Raw genomic sequence first — 21093 nt, 5'->3', positions numbered from 1 at the left:
AAGGACACTTGCCATCTTGCTTATTAAGAACGTAGATGATTATCTTCTTATCATCTTTCTCAGATCTCCCAATTGAGATCTCATGAAGATATTTCTTCATTCTTTGATACCTTCTTTACTGCATTTCAGAGAGTATATCTTCTAGCATTTCATGTATCCCTTTTATGTCTCCTTTCTTGCTACATAGGAAAGAGAGAACCTTAAGAGTTCTTATGAATTCAAAGGAGACCTTGATATGTTCACTGACTTCTCTTCTCCATAAGGATTATGACAATCCTTCTTATTCCATGCAAGAACCTTTGATGACCCATCCAACCTATAGATCTTCTTGCAATCATGAAGTCATAGAACCAAACTTGATTATAGAATGAAAAGATACTTACTTGATTGTGAAGATGAAGTATTCACCTTGATTGCTTTGATGCTGGTAGAAGAAGATGTATGAGGGCTTCTTCTTGAATGCTTCACTGCTTCCCTTGATTGTTTTCCTTCTAGGGTAAGGAAATGATCCTCTGAAGATGTTCATGCCTTATTGCCTTCAATTGTAGTTTAGATCAAGACTGCTTCTAGGACCTTCTTTGAGTTGATGTAGTCTTCGATTTGAGGTCCTTTGAGCTTCATTGCTTTGTAGACATTTTGATGAGAGTCTTGGAGGCCTTAAAGAGATCTTGTTGTTGTAGATTGTCTCCTTGATTGCATAGACAACAACCCTTGTTATTGAATACTGTTGTTGAAGACTGATCCTTTGATCTAGGGTTTGATCACGATTAGGGTTTGATTATGCAATGTAGGTCTTGATATCCTTCAACTTGCTTTGATGCCTTGTAGAAACTTGATCCTTGAATGTCTCTTTTCTGCCCTTCTTTTGACTTCTGAACCCTCCCTCTGATACCATGTTGAAGAATCTAGGGAAATCAGAATTAAAGTGATTCTTCTTAGCATGATAACAATTTGTGAAGTTCTTTTACAATTTTTCTTAGCTTGATCTTCTTATTATTATTAGTGTGTGTGATTACTTCATCAAACTGCTATCAAAAACAAAGAGACAAGAACACAAGATATTTGGCTTTCTGCCAGGGCCAAAACCTCTCCCTCTTGGAGAGGAAAACCCGCACAAAATTCTTCTTATAGAGATTCCAATTGACGAATACCAAGACCATGACCCTTGACCTATTCTACCACTCCAAGACTAAGACATCAATCCCTTTCTCTGTCACCGCTGAGATCATCATCATCACTGCTACTATACTTATGTCATCACACTACTGTTGCACCTTCACTGAGATCATCCTTGTTGCTCCTTCACCGAGATCATCATTGATCTACCTTCATTGAGGTCATCGTTGTTGCAACATTGAGACCTTCACAACAGTACCACTGAGATCATTTACTATTGCATCTTTCCTGCCCCGAGATCATTGCTATACCATCAAGACATATGAGAGTTATATCGAGATCAAAATCATGATCCTATAACTACCATGATTACATCTATGCCAGGATCAAGACTGTGTATGAGAACATATCACAGAGATCCTTCCTTATCACAAATATATCAAGACTGTGACTATATTTAATGATACAGTGATCACCAAGTATACGACTGAGATATAAGTCATCATATGTTGTGTCTATCTGGAATGTCAAGACAAAGTGTGCACTGATATCATTACAGTTGTGACTATGAGTATGCCGAGAGGGTATAACAAAATGTGCTACTGTGGGATCATTGTGATCCTCTCCATTGAAACTATAGGATTTTCGAGACCATAATAATTATGTCGAGACTATTAGAGAGTGTGTCTCTCTATCCACAAGTGACTGCGTCTTAGAGTGTGAACCGAAACAGTGAAGAGGTCGAAATGTAATCTCTGTGTTGCCCATCTGAACCACATAGATCCTTACCCAAAGTTGCCTGCACCTTATACCCATCTTAAGTGCTTGTACTCCTTCGCTTTCCAGAAATCTTGTCTCATTGCGCCATCCAAAGTGCAGAGATATGTCCTTTTGCGATGCAGACCTATGCTCCTACTACCCATCCGAAATTTTAGAGAGAAAATGCGAGTTCTCTATTGTCTTTTGCGCAGACCCTAGACGGGTATTTATAGTGGTTTGTCCTCCCAAAATAAGCTGACTTGACTTTATGAACTGTTGTGTCTATTTCTCTAAGCCGAAATGACTTCCATTTTTGCTATTTAATTAAGTTTGAGGCCGACATGATGATCTCCTTCTCATTTTTCTTGCAGACTTCTTTGTGCTTGTAGCTGGAGGATTGTGCTTGGTCTTGGAGGGCTTCTACACATTTTGTAGACTAGTATACATTAAATATAGGCTCAAGAAGACTTGCTTCATACATGACTTGACTCTTTGACATTATTAATAAATCCTAAAGACATCAAGAAGAAGTCTTTGACCTATGACACTTCTTTCTCATGAAACCCATGCAACAAGGCATACAAAATAAATTTATTTTATTTTATTACATTATTGTCAAAGATCAAATCATTATGAAAACCGAACCTAGTTAGACTCTCTTCAACACAAGGGTCCAAAATTTCTTGATTTCTTCAATATTCTCTTTGTCAGGGACCTCCAAAAATTAACTTATTTAAAACCTAAGAATTTCACCATTGGAGAATTTAATTTTACCTAGGACACAAAATTAATTAAATTTTTGGCTTAGGATTAGTTTTAATTTTGCCAAAAAAATTAATTAATTCACTGATGAGGGGATTAATAATTTTTTCAACCCTATAATATTTAGCCATGGTGTCTAACTATGAGGGACCATGCACTAAATATTTTTTACATCAAGATATTACAATTTAATACATGAAGGGGGAACACCCGTTCATTATAGACCCTCAATATTTACCCATTTTTGCGACACAAAATATGATCTAGTAGACCAAGTAATCTGTAATAAAATAATCTAGCCAATTAGCTAGGATTATTCCCAAATTAATTTTACAAAGACTCGATAAAAAACACTAGGACTCACTTAATATCTTGACGACAAAATCCACCCTAGCTTTGGGGTGAGGTTGGAGGGAAAAACTCTGCTGATCATTTGTGTCTAGAGACACAGATGAGTCAGTGAGACAAAAAACCTCCTAAGGTAGAAATCGTCATCAAAATACTATGCTTACCTAGGTTGTTACATACATGATGGTCTTACTAAGATCATTTACATTATAACCATGCAGAATGGGTTTACATCTTTAACAAAACTGTCGGTTAATGATGAAATCTGAAAGGCGTGAACACTCGAACATGATAGATCCCTTTTGCGAAAAAATGGGTGTATTGCTGTGGGGTCGTTGACACAGAGTGGTCAACAGTGGGCACTCGTGATATTGAACACTTCATCCTGTGTTTAAGATTGTCTCTCATTTATTAAGTACTCTTGTGTGATAACTAAAGATCAATTGTAAGTTAGGTACTTAAATCATAAGCAATCTTAAATCAAGAGCACTCAACTATCTTGCATTGCATCTTGGGCCTAGATTTGCATTAATCAACTTACCTCCAAGCCTAATCTTGGTCGATAGAAAGATAAGACCACTCTTCATCTTGTAGCTTGTGAAGGATAGACCCTCTCTAGTGGTTAAAACAGTAACCTTGCAGTCGTCAAAGCCATAGTCTCTGCAGCACCGAAGACATCGAATACGTTAGATTTCAAGGAGAGGTATCGTTACCCAAGCCTTTGCTTCCTTCACCTTGACTTCTCTCTACCACCTACTTTTGAGACTAGCCTCAAAAAAACTAGGGATTGAGGGATTCACTTAGCTAGGCATATAACTAAAATTAACCAAGATCTTGCATTTCATTTAGGTCATAAAACTTGCATTTCATATAGTATAGATAAGAATTCCTTAAGCAGTGGTTGTTCATCTGATCATTTGGTCTCCAATTGATCTAAAGTAAGTAGTTGACTCCATAAGGCACTAGTCCCATATATAAATCTAATCAAATCTCTAAAACTTGCTAAAACCAACCAAGTGGATAGGCCATTCAATCGTGTCTCCTGGACTTGTTGGTTGCCAACAGGTCTTGCATTCTCTCATTTCATAGGGACTACCCCCATAATCTACTGTTAGGAGACAACTAGAATGGAGAATGCAGGGATCAGAGCCACAACCCCTACCTTGAGTTGTTGTCGCAGTGCCTATACAATCTGAGCGACAACAAAGTCAATGCAAGTCAACTTGCCCAGAAAATCTTGGTACCTATTCCACAATATGCGGCCTACCCAAACAGATATTCCCCCACAAAAATCATAGTCAAATGAGGTCAAACAAGGCTCGATCGATGCTGGTAAAATCTGGCTAAAATAGAAAGCCAACACCCAGTCAAACTGTCCTCCAACCACTCACAAGTGTGAGATGAAACAAGGCTACCTGTGATTTGTATGACCCAATTAGATGAGTAGAAAGAAGAATGATGTGTTGTGAATGTGCCAAATGAGGATGGAGGTCTCTTCTATTTATATGCGTTGGAGGAGGGTCAATTTGTCCAACTTGACCCCAAGCCGACCTTGACAAATTGCACGTGGACTTGACTTCAAAAACATATTTCTCCTTGTCCAAATTTAGTGATCTTTTGGTCAATTTTGGTCCTCTCGAAAAAAGGAATTCAATCCAATAATCATGTTCTTCAAATGAGCTTCCCAAAGTGGAATTTGGCCCTAGTTGCACATTTTAACATATCACGGTTGGCTTGTAACCATGGGTGGGTTACTAGACATTTTAGGAATTGGAGGGGCTTCTTCTTTTAATTTTTGAACTCTTAGATCATGTATAAATAGAGGAGGCCTAACCTCACTCTCATCAACACACTTTGTATTTTCAATCTCTCATTAAGAGAATTTCGCACCTGCAATTTGACGATGAATTTTGGACGAATTGAATGAATTTTGATGTTTGGTTATTTCGTTATCATTCTTGGAACTTCTCTTTGGCAATTATGTGGTGGATATATTCTTCATTGTCTTGTAAATGCCTTTTAATGCTATATTTCTGATTTTGTGAATGTCTAATGCATGGAATATCTTCTAATGGTTATTAATGTGCCCTAGTTGATGAAAAATTGTTTAAAGCATTGAAACTATTGGAAATTTTGCATGTATTACTCATGAGATAATGAATGAATGAATGTTCCTAGAGGATAATTGCATTTGCATCCTTGGAACTCCATAACAAGTCTCATCGAAGTATAAAAATCTAGAAGTTGTTTTGTTGTTGCTTCCATCAAGGGTAGCGAAATTTCTTCTAGGTCTCCTTGAAGAGTGAATTGCCATTCCTTGGTTTATTCTTGACTCCAATTCTCCTAACAGGCAAGAATTGGGTCTTAAGTCCTTGGTGATCACATTTTACTTGAAAAATCATTCTTCTTTCACCTTTCCTTCACCTCTTTTCTCATCCCCTTAAAGATAAGGAAGGCTCCCTAGGGGTTGGTGCGAATTTCATTAGAGAAGAGCTTTGGTAAAATTGTTTGTACAATATTTTGCGCTCGTGTTTCTTCTATCTCTCCTCCTAATTTGAGGCAATTCTCACAGTGAAATCTCAATATAATTGATGCCCTAGCCATCGCACCAAGTGGGAACCCTAGGTGTTATCCTTCAACTTGGGGATTCTTGAAGGCTTGAGCTTTAATACTTGTTGAAGTATATCAATCATAGTCTTTTCTCTTGTCTACCTTGACCTTGGATGAACTTTTATCTCGTCAAATATATGAACCCTAGGTCTTGTGTAGTCTTTTTTCTGTTGTAACTTTTTTTGACACCCTGGAGGTTACAAAAAAAATTCAAAATTTGCTAATTAATTTCCTTGCCAAACCTAGGGGACATATGAAAATTTTTGTGGCAAAAGAGTTCCTATAGCAGTTGTTGGGTAATTTTTAATAAAAAAAATATTTTATTTAAATAATTTTAATTTTATAGAAATATGATTATATATTTTTATAAAATTAATTATTTATAATATAAAATTATTATTAAAAATTTAAAATTAATATGGGCCAAGCCCCAATCTCCAAGACTGAATCATGTCTTATATGCTATCAAAGTCCACTTTACAAGTAACCAAGTCGCAAACCAATAATAAACGACTCACAAGTCAAATCAAAAGTCAAATTAAGCCTATGTCCCACCCCACACTTCACACATTAAACCACCATAATTTAAATACCTCAAGATGTGTGAAATACTAAATCAATGGCTTGCGGGGGTTGCCTATTTGACTTTTAACCTACCCCCTTCCGAAAAGTTGTTTCACATTTTTACATTGGTTTAATTTAAAAATGTCAATCGGGAAGTCTATGAGGTATGCAAGCAAATGTCTATATTATAAAGTATGTATCAAGGCAAATAAATGGAGGGATCATTTTTATAGTTGTATTTTTCTTAAATGAGCTTATGGGTGAAAGATTTGAGGTAAGAGGCTGAGTGAAATGAGGTAAAATAAGGATACATATTCTAGAAATACGCTTCAATACAAAACACATGGAGTTTCCAATGCTAGAAAGAGATTTTTCCTCATGGAATAACTTTACAGAGATAAAAATGAAATTTTACAGAGAAGAGAAATAATGTTTTATACTATGGATATAAGGAGGAAAATAATTATAAAGAGGAAAAATGTACGAGAAGAGAGAATTTGGATAAATTCTTATCCAAATATTTTACAGAAGTAAAAAGGGAAAGTAAAAGATATTTTACCAATCATGGCAAAACAAGACATGGTTTTCAAAACCATGGGGAAGAAAAACAGTAGATGGTTTTCACAAAAAAAGGAGAATTATTTATGAAGTTTCATTTATTCATAAGTAAACCAAAAGTGGGCAAAACTAAATATGAAACAGTGAATGGTTTTGGGTAAATGTTTGTAAATTTCATTTATGAAATTCATAAAAAAATAAATGCTACAATGGAGAAGTATTACAAGACATGGTTTTCAAAACCATGGATGGGTTTATGAAATTCATGAGGAAAGGAACAACAAAACAATACATGGGTTTATATTGAAGACATGGTTTTTCAAAACCATGGGAAGGAATTATTTTTATGGAAATATGAAAATATGATTTTATAGGTTTTGGGAAATATTTTTATTAAAATGTTTTATTCCCAAAAACTTAAAATTAATATTTTTAAAACTAAAGAGTGACAAAAAACCAATGATTTCCAAATCATTTTCTAATTTCTCGACAATGGTTAAGCACCTGAAGGATAATTCAGATAAATTGAATCATCAAATGATTTTATCAAAGGACAGGGGATTAATAAAATTCTATAAAAAGGATCAGTCAACCAGATTATGGCAGAGTTGACCAAGATTTGTGGACAATTGACAGGTTCTTGGGGAACAACTCCAACAGAGTCAAATTTGAAGGAGTAAAATCAGCAGTTGGAGGTTGTTAGCAGATTCTGAGGATCATCTTCAGATTTTCAAGCAGAGAACCCAACAATCAAGGGATCACATCAGATTTTAAAAGAAGCATTTTTGGGCATCTAAATCAGCAATCAAAGGATTATTTCCAGAATTGGAGGCAAAGGATTTTCCAGCAGTTCCAAATTTCCTGTAGTTTTTCAGAGATTCTTTTTATTTTTAGTTTATTGTTCAGATTTTTATTCCAAAAAGCTAGACAAAATTAGCTTGATATGCTTTGATTTGTAATGAACAGGGGTTGCCTTTTGATACCAAAACCCTGCCAGTTTTGTAATGACTTTTATCACAAAAATTTAATTAAAGTATTCTATCTCCAGTTCATTTCAGAATTTGTTTTTCCTTTGTATATTTTTCCAGTGCTTTCATACTTTATTTTTGCATATGTTCAAGGTAACATAGGAGCTAGGGAAAGGCTAGGTTAGAGTATCGACCTCCCTGATAGCCTACCGCAAAGTTATTATCATTAGAGAGATTAGCTTATTGAACTATCTGTTTAAAATAAGCTCCTCTGCATCTTTAATTGTCGCCTTTTGTCATCTCATGAATGTATATGTTTGGTTGTAGAAGTCTTCTACACGCATCTACTATATCTGGTTGATTAAGTATTCAGTATGATTGCTTAATTATCATATATTCTCTTTTATTCCTCCATCAAAAACTCTTTAAGTCATGTCATTCTGTCAAAGTTGGATGTTGGCACTTTGATTAAGTTTCAGCAAGAGAGGGATTTATTTCTAAGGAGAGATTGGATATTCATCAACAACCACCTACAACAAATAATAAATATGGCCATTGTGCTTCAAAGGTTGTTGTCAAGTGACAGTGGACAACGTTAAAAAGGCCTCGTAACACTTGAAGGAGCCCCCTTTGGTTCAAGGGCCAGCTTGAACCTAAAGACTGGTCAAGTTGGTTTCTCGGCGTAGTTTCGTAGCCAAGAACTGTCTGCGAGAAACAAGTCCAACACTTTCAAGGGGTTTTTCTTGGAAGGTATTCCTAGTGTCTCCCAAACCTCGTACTTTCATCGAACCTTTCCATTGAATGAACCACCTTGCCTCACTTAAAACATATCCTAGGAACATCTATCACAAGTGAGGGATACTAGGACTCCTCCAATCGATGAAAGTCTGAGAAGAGAAGTGGACACAGGCTGTGGTGGCAGTGGGCCTTTGTCTTGGAGTGTTGTTGTGCCCTCTAGCTTTAGCCTATTTACTAGGCTTGCTAGTTTGTGCAGCAACAGGACTATAGACCCATGTCTACACCCATGATGACCAATTGGAAGAAGATTGATGCGTCGAAGCAAGAAGCAATGGACTCCACCTTATATAGACATCTTATTGGCTTTCTCATATATCTGGTCAACACAAGGACAGACATTTGCTTTGCAATCAACACACTTAGTCAATGCATGTTGGAACCAAAGAGAGTGCATTGGACAGCGGCAAAGCATGTGTTGCGATATCTACAAGGTATAGTTGAGTATGGGTTGAGATATACTCAAGGTGATGGTGCAAGTTGATGGGATGTACTAATGAAAACTGGGTAGCTAATGCACTGGACAAGAAAATCACTTCAAGGTGTTGTTTCAGCATTGGATCAGGGGTCGTCTCTTGTACAATAGGAAGTAGAAGTTTGTTGTGTTAAGCTCTACAGAAGCAGAGTATATGGCAGCAAGCATGTCTACATGTGACAGCATATGGCTTCGGAAGCTACTAGTGGCATTGTTTGGTCAGAGGATGGAATCGACCATTACCCACCATGATAATAAGAGTTGTGTCAAGCTATCTTATAATCCAGTATTTCATTATAGATTGAAACACATCGACATCAGGTACCATTTCATTAAGGATTGTGTACAGCATGGATCAATTTAACTACAGTATGTGCCTACAAATCAGCGAGTGGTAAACATTCTAACCAAGGCCTTGAATAAAGGAAAGGTTGTTTTCACATGGATAAGTTGGGTGTGGTCGTGAACACCTTCCTAGCTAAGAGGGAGTGTTAAATATTGTAGCTCAGACAAGTATTCTAGCCTTGAGAGGTGTCATGGAGGCTAGGAACATAGCGAATTTAATTGTCTCCAAGCCCATCTATTTTTTCCTAAATTTCACCTAGGGAAAATATATTAATTATGTCAAGTAGAAATTTTTAAATATTTCCTAAGTCTAAACTTAAAGAAAGTGAATAATTAATTGACATTAGTTGGGATAAGATCGATTTACCTCTAAAATCTTGTGGAAAGTTTCTAAGATGATCTTAGCCATCGATTGGATCAAGTGAACTTCTAATCGTGGCCATTCATTTGTGAATGAGAGATTATAAAGGGAATTGATTGGAAGGTTTGGCGGCACATCAAGTGGGTGACTTTCAATGAAACACTAGAAAGGTTTCAGCGGTAGTGATAGGAAGAAGAATTTCCGGAGGTTTTTGCTATCAATTATTTTCCTCTGGAGACCGAGTTTTTTCAGTTAGGTCATGAGCTTCAGGAGGAGGCCGAGTTGCGCAGTAAATATGCAGGAGTAGAGGCCGAGATAATTTTTGTGAGGCAGCGCGAGTCTTCTAGAGCCCAGTGTGAGTTTAATAGAGAAGGTATGAATTGCCAAGAGAGCAGATCAATTTTTCTAGGAGGCAGATCGAGTTTCCAGAGTGCAGTGAAAGTCTGCTAGGAGATAGTGCGAATTGTCGAAAGACCACTATGAGTTGCCAGGTTGCTAGTATGAGTTGTTGGAGGTAGTGTGAATTGCAAAAGAGGAAGTTGTGGGGTTTCTTCAGGTCAATTTAATTAGCATAAGCGTAGATAAAATATATCTGAAGCTTTTCCAGTGTTAAGCACGCAGTTGTAATTTCTAAATAGCAATTTTGCTGAAGATAATAATATAAGCCCTCAGATCTGAAAACTGGTTTTCTCCACATTGGGGTTTTTCCAAGGACATTTGTCCAAAAATACGTGTTAATTGTGTGATTGGTTTCTCATGTATTTTGCTACAATTTTTATTTTGTGAATGGTGTTGTTCATCTTATTATTCATTACCTCCAGCGGAAGAATTAATTTTCTGTGAACAAGTAATAGGAAATAATTAATTGGGTTAATAGCACCTTCTTGGTTGGCAAAAATTTCACATGAGTGAGGGTGCTAAAGTAGATGTCAAATTATAATGGTTAATTAAATATTAGACATAGGCATTGATAAAGTCACTTTGACTTTGGGTTATTTTATGTTTTTAAGCATTATTTCACTTTAGTGTGTTTCTTGGTCTATCCCACATTCATAAAGTGAATTGAATCGACTAGGTTGTAACCCTTTTTTAAAAATGCAGTAGGTTGTGACCCTTTCTAAGAAAGCCTTCAGTTTCTCATTATTAATGTAATTTGGTTTCCTTTATGTGTTCATGATACCATTATAAGGATGATGAAGAAGATTATTAGGAAAGAGAGGAAAAGAACACAATGGTGGAGCATTATAAAACACAAAAAATGGTCTACCATCTGGATGACATCGTGAATGGGAAGGGGAGAAAAACATAGAGATGGAGAGGCAAGTTGATCAGGAAAGAAAACAGTAAAATGGTGAAAATAATAGAGAAGAAACAAGGGTATGGTGATGAAATCTCAGAGACAGCAAGCTTATGAAGTTATTTGTTAGCTCTATATGTTTTAAAGATATATGAACAATTCAACAACCTGATATAACTTAAATGCACAAGAAACACTGAAACTGACAAATAAGGTGACTTAGCTAGTAAGTTTAATAATTTGTGCATATGGATTAGAAATGAGAACATAAAGGCTGAAAATATGTGCCCTGCCATATATTGTGAAAACCTGGAACCAGTATTGCATAAGACAGATAATAGTCGATAGATGAATGGTGCTTGAGTCTTTTAGAGAGAACATATAATGGCTGTTCACAACCAGATCCAAGTTTATATTTATTCAATAGATTCTTTCAGAATCCTCACTGAACACAGGTTGACAGTAAAAGTAATTCCTGCACATTGGAAGTGAGGTACTACGCAACCTAGACTCCAGAATATATTAAATTACAATCTTGAATGCCCCTAACAGAAAAGATTTCTAGTTCACATGCAGACCTTAACACACAATCAGGGGCAACAATGCAGAATTGCTACCTTTAGCCAGTCCAAGCTCTTGCAGCGACTTTGCTTTTAGAAGAATGGCCTCAAGTAGTAAACTGACAGCCTGCATCGACATTGCATTGCCAGTTCCAGTGTGGGAGCGCCCTCTTCGACTTCCCAATTTCTGTGCCCTTTCAACAATTGATTGCCTCATCTTTGCACCAATAGTGTTTATATCTATCCCCTCAAACACCTGAAGTGCTGCTTCTATATTACCCCGCTGATACTCCAGCCGTCCTAACAATGCCCTAGCCTCCTGCATAAAAATAGTTAATTACAAAATCAGCATGTAGAAATATATCAGAATGCCAATGCTCTGATCATATGAACCAAAGCAATAACACATCAAAACAGCTAAATGTAGCATAAACTAAACACCTCCCTTCAGCAAAGGGCAACTGTGTTGTTAAAAACTTAAATGTACCACAACAAATGGACCTTTCATTGCTGCAGCACCATTTCAAGCAGATTTGTCAATGCTTCAGGATTTAGGAAATCGTATCATCCAAGAAACCAACATTTCAGCCCGAAAAAATGACAAGAAAAATATATCCATTCGTGCAAATACAGATCCATGTGTCATATTTCTATGTTTGATAGCAATGCTATGTATAGCTGGCACATTCAAGCAGTCCTGTCGTTTGTTGAGAAGGGGCATTGAGTCCTTGCCATGGTTGCCAATATGTATGCTCATAAACAGATTCATTTGCATGCTCCCAAGGATATTTGACAAAGACCTAAAGCAGCTATCTTCCTAAATTAGTACATGCTGGCATGATGGTTATTTGTCTGTCCTACTGACATTTTCATGTCCAGACCTGTATCTTGTTCGAGTGGTAAAATGAAAGGATGAAAAGTACAGTTTTACTTGCAGTATTATTCAGACCTGTAGCATAACACAAAAGTCAATAAGGAGATTTTTTGCCTTGCATAAGTGAAGGCACTTTTAGCTGGACAGATAATCTGATGAGGTTTACCTCATTCTATTTGCACACACAACAAATATAGCACCTGCATTGATTCTCTGCCTAAACTCTGCACGTAATCTGTATTTATGGCTCCAGATCATTCTCTCTCAATAATCAGTGGTTTGTTGGTGAGATGAGCAACCTGTCTTATCATACAACAGCGCTTAGGATGGTATATTTATGGGAAGAAGGTGCCCAGATGCATCAAAATTCCAGATCTAGCATGTAGCTTGACCAGACCCGTATCTTGTTCGAACAGTAAAATGAAAGGATGGAAAGTACAGTTTTACTTCCAGTATTATTCAGACCTGTAGCATAACACAAAAGTCAATAAGGAGATATTTTGCCATTGCATAAACAAAGGCACTTTAAGCTGGACAGATTATATGATGAGGTTCACCTCATTCTATTTGCACACACAACAAATATAGCACCTGTATTGATTCTCTGCCTAAACTCTGCACGTAATCTGTATTTATGACTCCCGATCGTTTTCTCTCAATAATCAGTGGTTTGTTGGTGAGATATACAACCTGTTTTATCAGACAACAGCACTTAGGATGGTATATTTATGGGAAGAAAGTGCCCAGATGCATCAAAATTCCAGATCTAGCATGTAGCTTGACCAGACCTGTATCTTGTTTGAGAGGTAAAATGAAAGGATGGAAAGTACAGTTTTACTTCCAGTATTATTCAGACCTGTAGCATAACACAAAAGTCAATAAGGAGATTTTTTGCCTTGCATAAACAAAGGCACTTTTAGCTGGACAGATCATAGTGGGGTTCACCTCATTCTATCTGCACACACAACAAATATAGCACCTGTATCGATTCTCTGTCTAAACTCTGCACGTAATCTGTATTTATGACTCCAGATCGTTTTCTCTCAATACTCAGTGGTTTGTTGGTGATATATGCAACCAGTCTTATCATACAACAGCACTTAGGATGGTATATATATGGGAAGAAGGTTCCCAGATGCATCAGAATTCCATATCTAGCATGTAGCTTGACCTTTCTTTGGAGTATGAATGGTATTTTACAGTGGTTCTGAAAATATGAATCAGCAAATCCAATTCTTTCTCCAAACCTGAGAGATGCATGGCAAGTTCAAACGAGAAGGGACTTATTTATCTTGAGGAGAGTTCATTCATTTTTGACATTACAACAACTTCTATTTTTATTCCTAATATGCAAAATCATGAAAAATGGCCTGTTGTCAAGAAGAGAGTACCCGTGGCTCTCCATTTGCAAAACTCAATGATCAAGAACTGCAAAAACTACAAGAAATTGTGGACCAATATGTTGAGTTTTGTGAAGATTTGTTGGAGAACATGGATAAGGAATTCATGCTCAGGTTTCATTGAGTAACTCAAGAACGACTCTACATATCAGTGTGTGCTTATGAGAAGGATCCTAATCATCTCTTTGAACTGGCCAGCCAAACCTGTACTAGGATGCATGATGTTCAACAGCTTGGTCATTAAGTATTAAGCCTAGTAGGGGTTCTCCCCTAGGACATGAGGACTTGCCTCTGTCCCTTCTGAGGGTGGCAGGGTCTTGTGACCCACCCTCCATCAATTCTTCTTATTGACAGGGATATCCATTGTTCAGCAGAAATGAGCAAAGACAAAACAATCACATGATGGCATGTTGCAGCAGCCTTGATGGACTTGGCATCATTAATGGGATTCCTCTCTAAGAGGAGATGAGATGTGAATGTCTTGAATGGACCCTTCTTTGACCAGTATGTTGAAAATTGGATGCCATTGTGACTTGTCATATGTGGACCTATTCTATAATGATTACTCTTTTATGAGTCATGTCACTGATTGGATGCATTGATGAGCATATTCAAAATATGAACAGGGATTAATGGCTTGATTGTCAGCAGCAATGGTTCTTGAAATTCCTCCCTAGCTGAGAGAAAGTGTTAAAGTTGGGCAGCTAGGGAAGAATTCCGTAGTCTTCCCCATCCCATTTGATGAAGCTTCTATAATGGAACAAAATGGATCAAAGAATTAGCATTGGACAAACGAAAATTAAATTAATGTCAAGTCGGATTGATCACCATATTGGAGGGAAAATGAATTAAATGAAAATTTGAATTTGAATTTAATAGGTCGGCCTACTTTCTGCTCTCTCCTCCAAAGGGACATGTCCCTTGAAATAAATCACTATAAATATACACCTATGATCTTTATTGGATTGAAACAAAAAAAAAAAAAAAAACGGGATATCATCTAAGATGAGTTTGGTTCTCTATGAGATTCTTTTGGGACATTTTCTATGGCTCGGTGGTGATTCTATGAAGGTAGAATTCGAAGGTCTGCCTTGGTACAGTGAAGAAGACACACTTAACACAATTCAGATTTATCTGAGATTGTTTTGAAGACCTTCTTGGCACAATTTAGAGGAGGATATCATCTCATCCTAGTTCGGACCTCTATTGAGGAAGATTATCATGAAGCTACCATTTGGATACATGAAGACTAGTTTGATCTTCAACTCAGTGCAGTGGAAAACTCAGTTCAGATCTTATTCAATTCAATCATGATCTTGGCACCTGACCTAGTTCAATGTATATTCCTGTTCGGATCTTGTTAAGGCTAGTGCAAAGGATGATCAAGTTCGATGCTCTGTGGGATCACAGTTCAGAGTACCATTATGGCTACAGCAAAGAATGTTATCCGAAGAAGCAAGACAACAAGCCGAGACTTTGTCTGAGATATAGGACATGCCTGATCCGAGGCTAAAGGTGTATATATGTAATTGGACTGATCCCTTATGCAAGTTACAGTATGACTGGATAAAGGGCTTATATACATTACAGTGTAAAGGATTGTGGAACTGCTTCACATAGCATTACCAGTTGAAGTTATGTTGTCCTATAGTATGCATATTGATGACACCTAGTACTCCGAATAAGAGATAATTCTCATCCTGATAGTTATCTCTTTTATCTTGATTTTCTTTGCATATATATTTGGGTTGTAGTGCAGTGACTACAGTATACTTGGGATGTTGACAATAACCCTACTTTGTGATGACTCAGATTAGACAGTGTCAAATTCAGCTGACAGTATAGTAACTCTTTCCAGGACCATGACAACAGTGACAGTTGGACCCTGATTTACATCAGAATGACAATGACAATGGCAGCAACATTGACTGGGTTTGCTGGGCAAGCATATGTTGTTGGCCCTCAGTGGCTTGATGAATTACATCTCATTGTATCTCTTTCTGATGACTCTTGATATTATTCTAATAATAAGAAGAATTGAGTTTGGGTTTTCCCCCTTGTGGGGTTTTGCCCTGGTCTCTGACCTAAATACTGGTGTCCTTATTGTCTCTGCTTTTCTTCTATTGTTCCTTAATGTTATATTGTATTACTGTTATGTATACTGCTGGTAATGATGGAATGAATTTACTGTGATGAAAAATCTAAAATTATCTACATGCAACAAATGCCCTAAAAATAACAAATACGCCCTCCTCTAATGGATTTCGCACCAAACCCTAAAGATGCCTCCTTATCCTTAAAGGGAGAAGGAAAAGAAGGTGAAAGAGAGAGATTTTCAAGTTTAGGGTGATCACCAAGGATTTAAGACCAGTGCCTAGCAATTGGGAGAATGGGAGTCAAAGATAATCTTGATAAGGTAACTCACTCTTCAAGGAGACCTAGAAGAAATTTCGCTACCCTTAATGGAAGCAGCAACAAAACTCTTCCAGATATTTACACTTCGATGACAATTACTAATCGAGTTTCAAGGATGCATATGCAACAAATCCCCTAGGAACATTCATTCAGTCATTATCTATGAGTAGCACATGCAAAACTTCCCAATAGTTTCGATGCTTAAACAATATTTCATCAATTATTAATAACCGTGAGACAATATTCCATGCATTAGACATTAATCAAGATTAGAAATATAACATTAAATAGCACTTGCAAGACAATGAAGAACATAACCATCCACCAAAATGCCAAAAAGAAAATCCACGAGAGATTGTGAAATTAGCCAAACATCAAAATTCATCCAAGTCATCCAAATTTGTCCTCAAATTGTAAGTCCAAAATTCTCAAGGGAGAGATCGAAAATCCAAGTGATGCTATGAAGCGACTAGTTCTCTCCTATTTATACAAGTGCTAAGAGTTCAAAATATGAAAGACAAAGCCCCCTTTTTTCCTAATGTGCTAAGTAACCCACCCATGGCTACAAGCCAGCCATGATAGCTCAAAAAGTAAATCGAATTAGCCCTCTTAAGCCCACGCAAGGCTGACATGGAGGCCTAGAGGGGCAGCGTTGAGGCCTCGTGTGCCAAGGATGAGAGTGAAGGCCTCAAGAATGATGATAAAGAGGGGATTTCCCTCCATATGTTGTAAAACATCTCCAAACCCCTATTTGGGCTCTGTGGGCTCCAAATGGGTCTCATGGGTCTCCAACCGGCTCAAGATCAAGTCGATGCTCCACCAATGAGGGCTAGAAGATGACACATGCCCTCCCATGTCTCCATATGAAAGACATAACCTCCTCTAGGCCCTGGATCAACTACCAAGTGTCAGGTGCAAAGTGTGGCCGGCTAGGCAATGTGGTCCCTCTCTAATTAACTGGGGCATGAGCAAGCAAATGGTAGCGTTGAAGAAGCCCATGGCATGGCAAGCAATGCTCTACATGGATGGAGGCCCATGGCATGGCAAACAATGCTCTACATGGATGGAGGCCCATGGCTCTCAACGCTCACCCTATAAATGTCATTGTGTTCCTCTGGAGGGCTTGAATCCCATATAGGGAGTCCAAATCCAAGATGAAATCCCATCTGCAATCCTATATAAGATTCAATGTGTCTCCTCACCTTCGAATACAATAATTCATTAGTGCACTTGAGTAAATAAGCTCGCTAATCAAGCGCAGAATTGGACACTTCATAGTGGGTTTCCCTTCCAAATTTGGAGCTTTAGACATGTACTGGTGTTACCTCCCTTGGCAGGAGAGGTTAATGAAAGACCCTATTAGGTGGTTTCAACCTTCAAGCGAATGAAAAGTCCAAGGTACACCCATCAAGTCGCAGGTGTCATGTGAAAATAATGATGGAGTGGGGGCAAAGGAAAGGCTCCAAGCCACACGCCATTGTACAAGGGTAGCTATGATGAAGGAGGCCCACACTTTAGGTGTATGACTGTAAGAAGGGAGCAATTGTGGTACATCAGTTACCCTGGCCTTTGTTTTTCCACCTTTCTTTGTTTGTATTTTTCCTTTTATTGATTTTTATTCATTTTATTGCTAGGGCTCAAGGGGATGACAACATGACGTGTAAGATATAGCAGTGATTACCACCTTAACATGGGGCAGTTCATCGCCCACCAGGGGTTGGGACATTCATGGGTTCCTTAATGATGCAAGAGGCACTCATAGGGGCCCTAGGAACTAGGGTGATGGCCATCATGATTGGGGATAGAGCTCATGTTTGGTTTTTTCCCATGTGCTAAACTTTATTGTCCAAACCATCTTTTGCATTTTGTGGTACATTTCTTGTTGTATGTGGCCATATTATGATTTTATCTTTCTTTTTAGTTGCATCAACCTCTAGGGCATCGTTCCAGGTCCGACCCAAGGTGTAAGCAAGGGGAAGGGGAGGCTAACACCTTATGGACCCAATGGACAAATGTGGACCCAAATGGGGAAAATGTCAAAAAGAGCTGGTAATGAGCAAAGGGGAGTGAGATATATGGTATCAGGAAGCAGGACCTGATGATTTTTGGTAGCATCGGATGTGTTGTAGCCATGAAATTTGGTGGAGAGGCTAAGGCACATGAGATCTCCAAGACCCAGAAATTGTTTGGAGAAATTCCACCTGGATGAAGAGATACTAAAATAATTAATATTTTTAATGAGTCCCTAAGTCTAAACTTAGGAAAATTAAAATGTTAATGCGTATTAATATAAAATGGGTGAGAAAGTTCTAAGAGATGAGGATCAAGCTGGATCTAATCTTAGTCCTTGACTAGGGAGTTAATCTCGGTTGTTGAATCATCAACAGGAAAAGTATAAGAGGAGGCTTGAGGGTCAGCTGGAGATACACCACGAGAGATCAAGAATTCGATTTTCTGGGGTTGGGTTTGCTGAGGAAAACAAGTTAGAGATCAGTTGGAGTGAGGGGCAATTTAACAAGGGATTTCGATCCAAGGCTAAAGAATACAGAGCAGAGTGGCAATAAAGTGTCGGAAGAGGCAGCGCAAGCCCAAGAAGGGCTAACGCAGAGGTCTAAGGAGCCAGCGCAGAGGACGCAGAGGGCCATAAAGGCTGATGCAGAAGCCGTAGAGGCTGACGTAGAGGATGCAAAGGGCTTCAGAGGCAGTGCTGCGAGATTCTGTGCGGTAGATTGGGAGTTGATCAGCAGATTCTGTGCGGCAGATTGGGAGCTGATCAACAGATCCTGAGCTGAAAGAGTGTGACGCAGTTCCAGAGAGGGTGACGCAGTTCTAGAGCAGTGCTTGGAGCAGTTTTCGCTGTCCAGCACAAGGAACAGTTAGAGTCACTATGGGGTTGATCATTGGATTGTTGATTTGCTGGAATATCTGTCTCCGGAGAGAGGTACTACTGCCAAGGATATTCTCTGAAGGGTGAGCCATTTCTGGCACCCTAGTTGTATTCAGAAATCTGCTTAATAATAAAACTCTCTATATGTTGCACTGTGTTGACCACTACCGGTCAACTGCCCATGCAGTACACCTCCTTTCTGTTGGCAGAGAGGGGTAGCTCCTGAGCGACGTGTCCGTGCCAGCCTACAGTCATCAACAGCTTGATCATTTTTGTTGTAAACCCAGTCTGCATGTATAAATTGTAAATAATCTAAGCAGATCAGAGTCATGTATGTAAAGTTGCCTAGGTGGACCTAACTTTCTAATGATGATCTGCGTCCCGGGAGGTTTTTCGTCTCACCGATCTACGATCGGCAGAGTTTTCCTTCAAACCTGACCCCAAAGCCGGGATGGATTTCGTCATTAGAACTTTAGGAGAATCTTAGTATGTTAATCTGCTAGATTATAGTTGTGTCGCAGAACTGGGTGTTCTATGAGGGTCTGTATTAAGTGGGTTCATCCCTTTGAGATGTAAATTGTAAAAATCATGATGAAATGTGTCTTGAGGGTTGAAAAATGGTGTAAACCCCCTCATGAGTCCTAAGTCCTAGGTCCTAGGTGATGATTCCAACGGCTTAGTTTCGATGATCCATCTTAAAATGAATAAAAAAAATAAAAAAATGAATAAAATAATAAAATAAATAAAAATTAAAAAATGAAATAATAATAAAAAATAAAAAAAAATTATAAAGCAAAAACCCTAAGCAATAAAATAATAATATTTTTGTGAATGCATGCAAAATATCTTTTTTAAATAAAATCGACGGATGAGATTAAGAGATGTCTTAACCCTCATCGACGGTCGAGATCGCTTCAACATGGATCACTCAAAACTAGGCATTGGGATCATTTCCTTTATATAGGGTCTTAGGGGGTCATTTTACAGGTTTATCTGATCTGTGAGTCTGGACTGAAAAAGCTCTCTTGTAATCTGATTTTCTGGTTAATAAAAAGACTTTGGGGTTCAAAACTGGCTGGTGTTACTCTCTGGAATTGCTGTGAGATGTTTATTTTTCTGCATATTTCAGTTTTCAGCAGTTAATAATAGCTTGTTTTCAGAGTATTGTGAGTACAGGTATCTTGCTCACGTGCTAGGGTTTGAATGTTGTAGGGTTTCTGGAATAATGGCAGGTATCTCCATTATCTCTTGAAATCTAGCAGCATTTCTTGCCCTCTTTACTGATGGTTGCTTGAGGTGTGCAGGAAATCTTTAGGTGAAGGATACTGGTGGGCGTTTGGGGAAGTTCTGGGCTGAACCAGCCGACTCCCACAGGCTCTTCTGTGCAGAGCCCAGCTGATTGTGCCCTGGGTTAATCATTTAAAGTTTATTTTCTGTTTTACATGAGAGATTTTCTTTCTGTTCACAGTAAAGTTCAAATTTCTGATATATTGAAAACATTACTGTAAATCATTGTCAAATCTGGCTGTCCAGAGCTATAATTTTTTGAGATTTTGGGCAAATTTTCACGGGTTTACTGCAAAATTTTGTGTATATCTGCCAGTGTTCTTTTCCTGCAGGATTACTAAGACAAAATCGAGAAAAGGGTTTTCATCTAGTACTGTGTTGATTGTCTGCCCATCTGCTGGGCTGGCTGTTGGGGGGTTGAATTCCACAAACTGTGCACTAAAAAAAACACAGTCCAGTTAAAGGATTTTCAACCAAGATCAGGTGCTGCATACGCTTGGCGTGACAAATTTTCTGTGGGATAAGCGCTACATACAGGCATCAGGTAAGTCTACGAATCTCCAGCAAGTCGATTTCGATATTACGATTGTGATTTTAGTGTACAGGGTTTGATTTATGCGTGGAGCTGTTTTTCGCATCCTTTTTATTTTCTCAGAATAAAAACAAAAAATCGTGACATAGCTGACCCGCATACGCTGATTTGTGACTGCGT

General features: G+C 38.1%; 1 protein-coding gene across 4 annotated transcripts in view; it reads right to left on the bottom strand.

The window, feature by feature from the left end:
- The window catches only part of LOC149241998 (protein NPG1-like), a 230287-nt gene that overhangs the window by 129730 nt on the left and 79464 nt on the right, over positions 1-21093 (bottom strand). For all 4 annotated transcript variants that reach the window (XM_089374106.1, XM_089374108.1, XM_089374107.1 and 1 more), the window contains one exon: positions 11576-11837. In XM_089374106.1, the coding sequence (XP_089230232.1) occupies positions 11576-11837 (262 nt within the window). The remainder of the gene's footprint in view (positions 1-11575; positions 11838-21093) is intronic.

Source organism: Pinus tabuliformis, chromosome 8 (genome assembly GCF_031772625.1).
Source record: "Pinus tabuliformis cultivar Carrire ecotype Pingquan chromosome 8, CPIR1, whole genome shotgun sequence".
In the NCBI taxonomy this organism is placed as follows: Eukaryota; Viridiplantae; Streptophyta; class Pinopsida; order Pinales; family Pinaceae; genus Pinus; species Pinus tabuliformis.
Note: the sequence above shows the minus strand (reverse complement) of the source record. Positions and strands in the feature narration are given on the sequence as shown.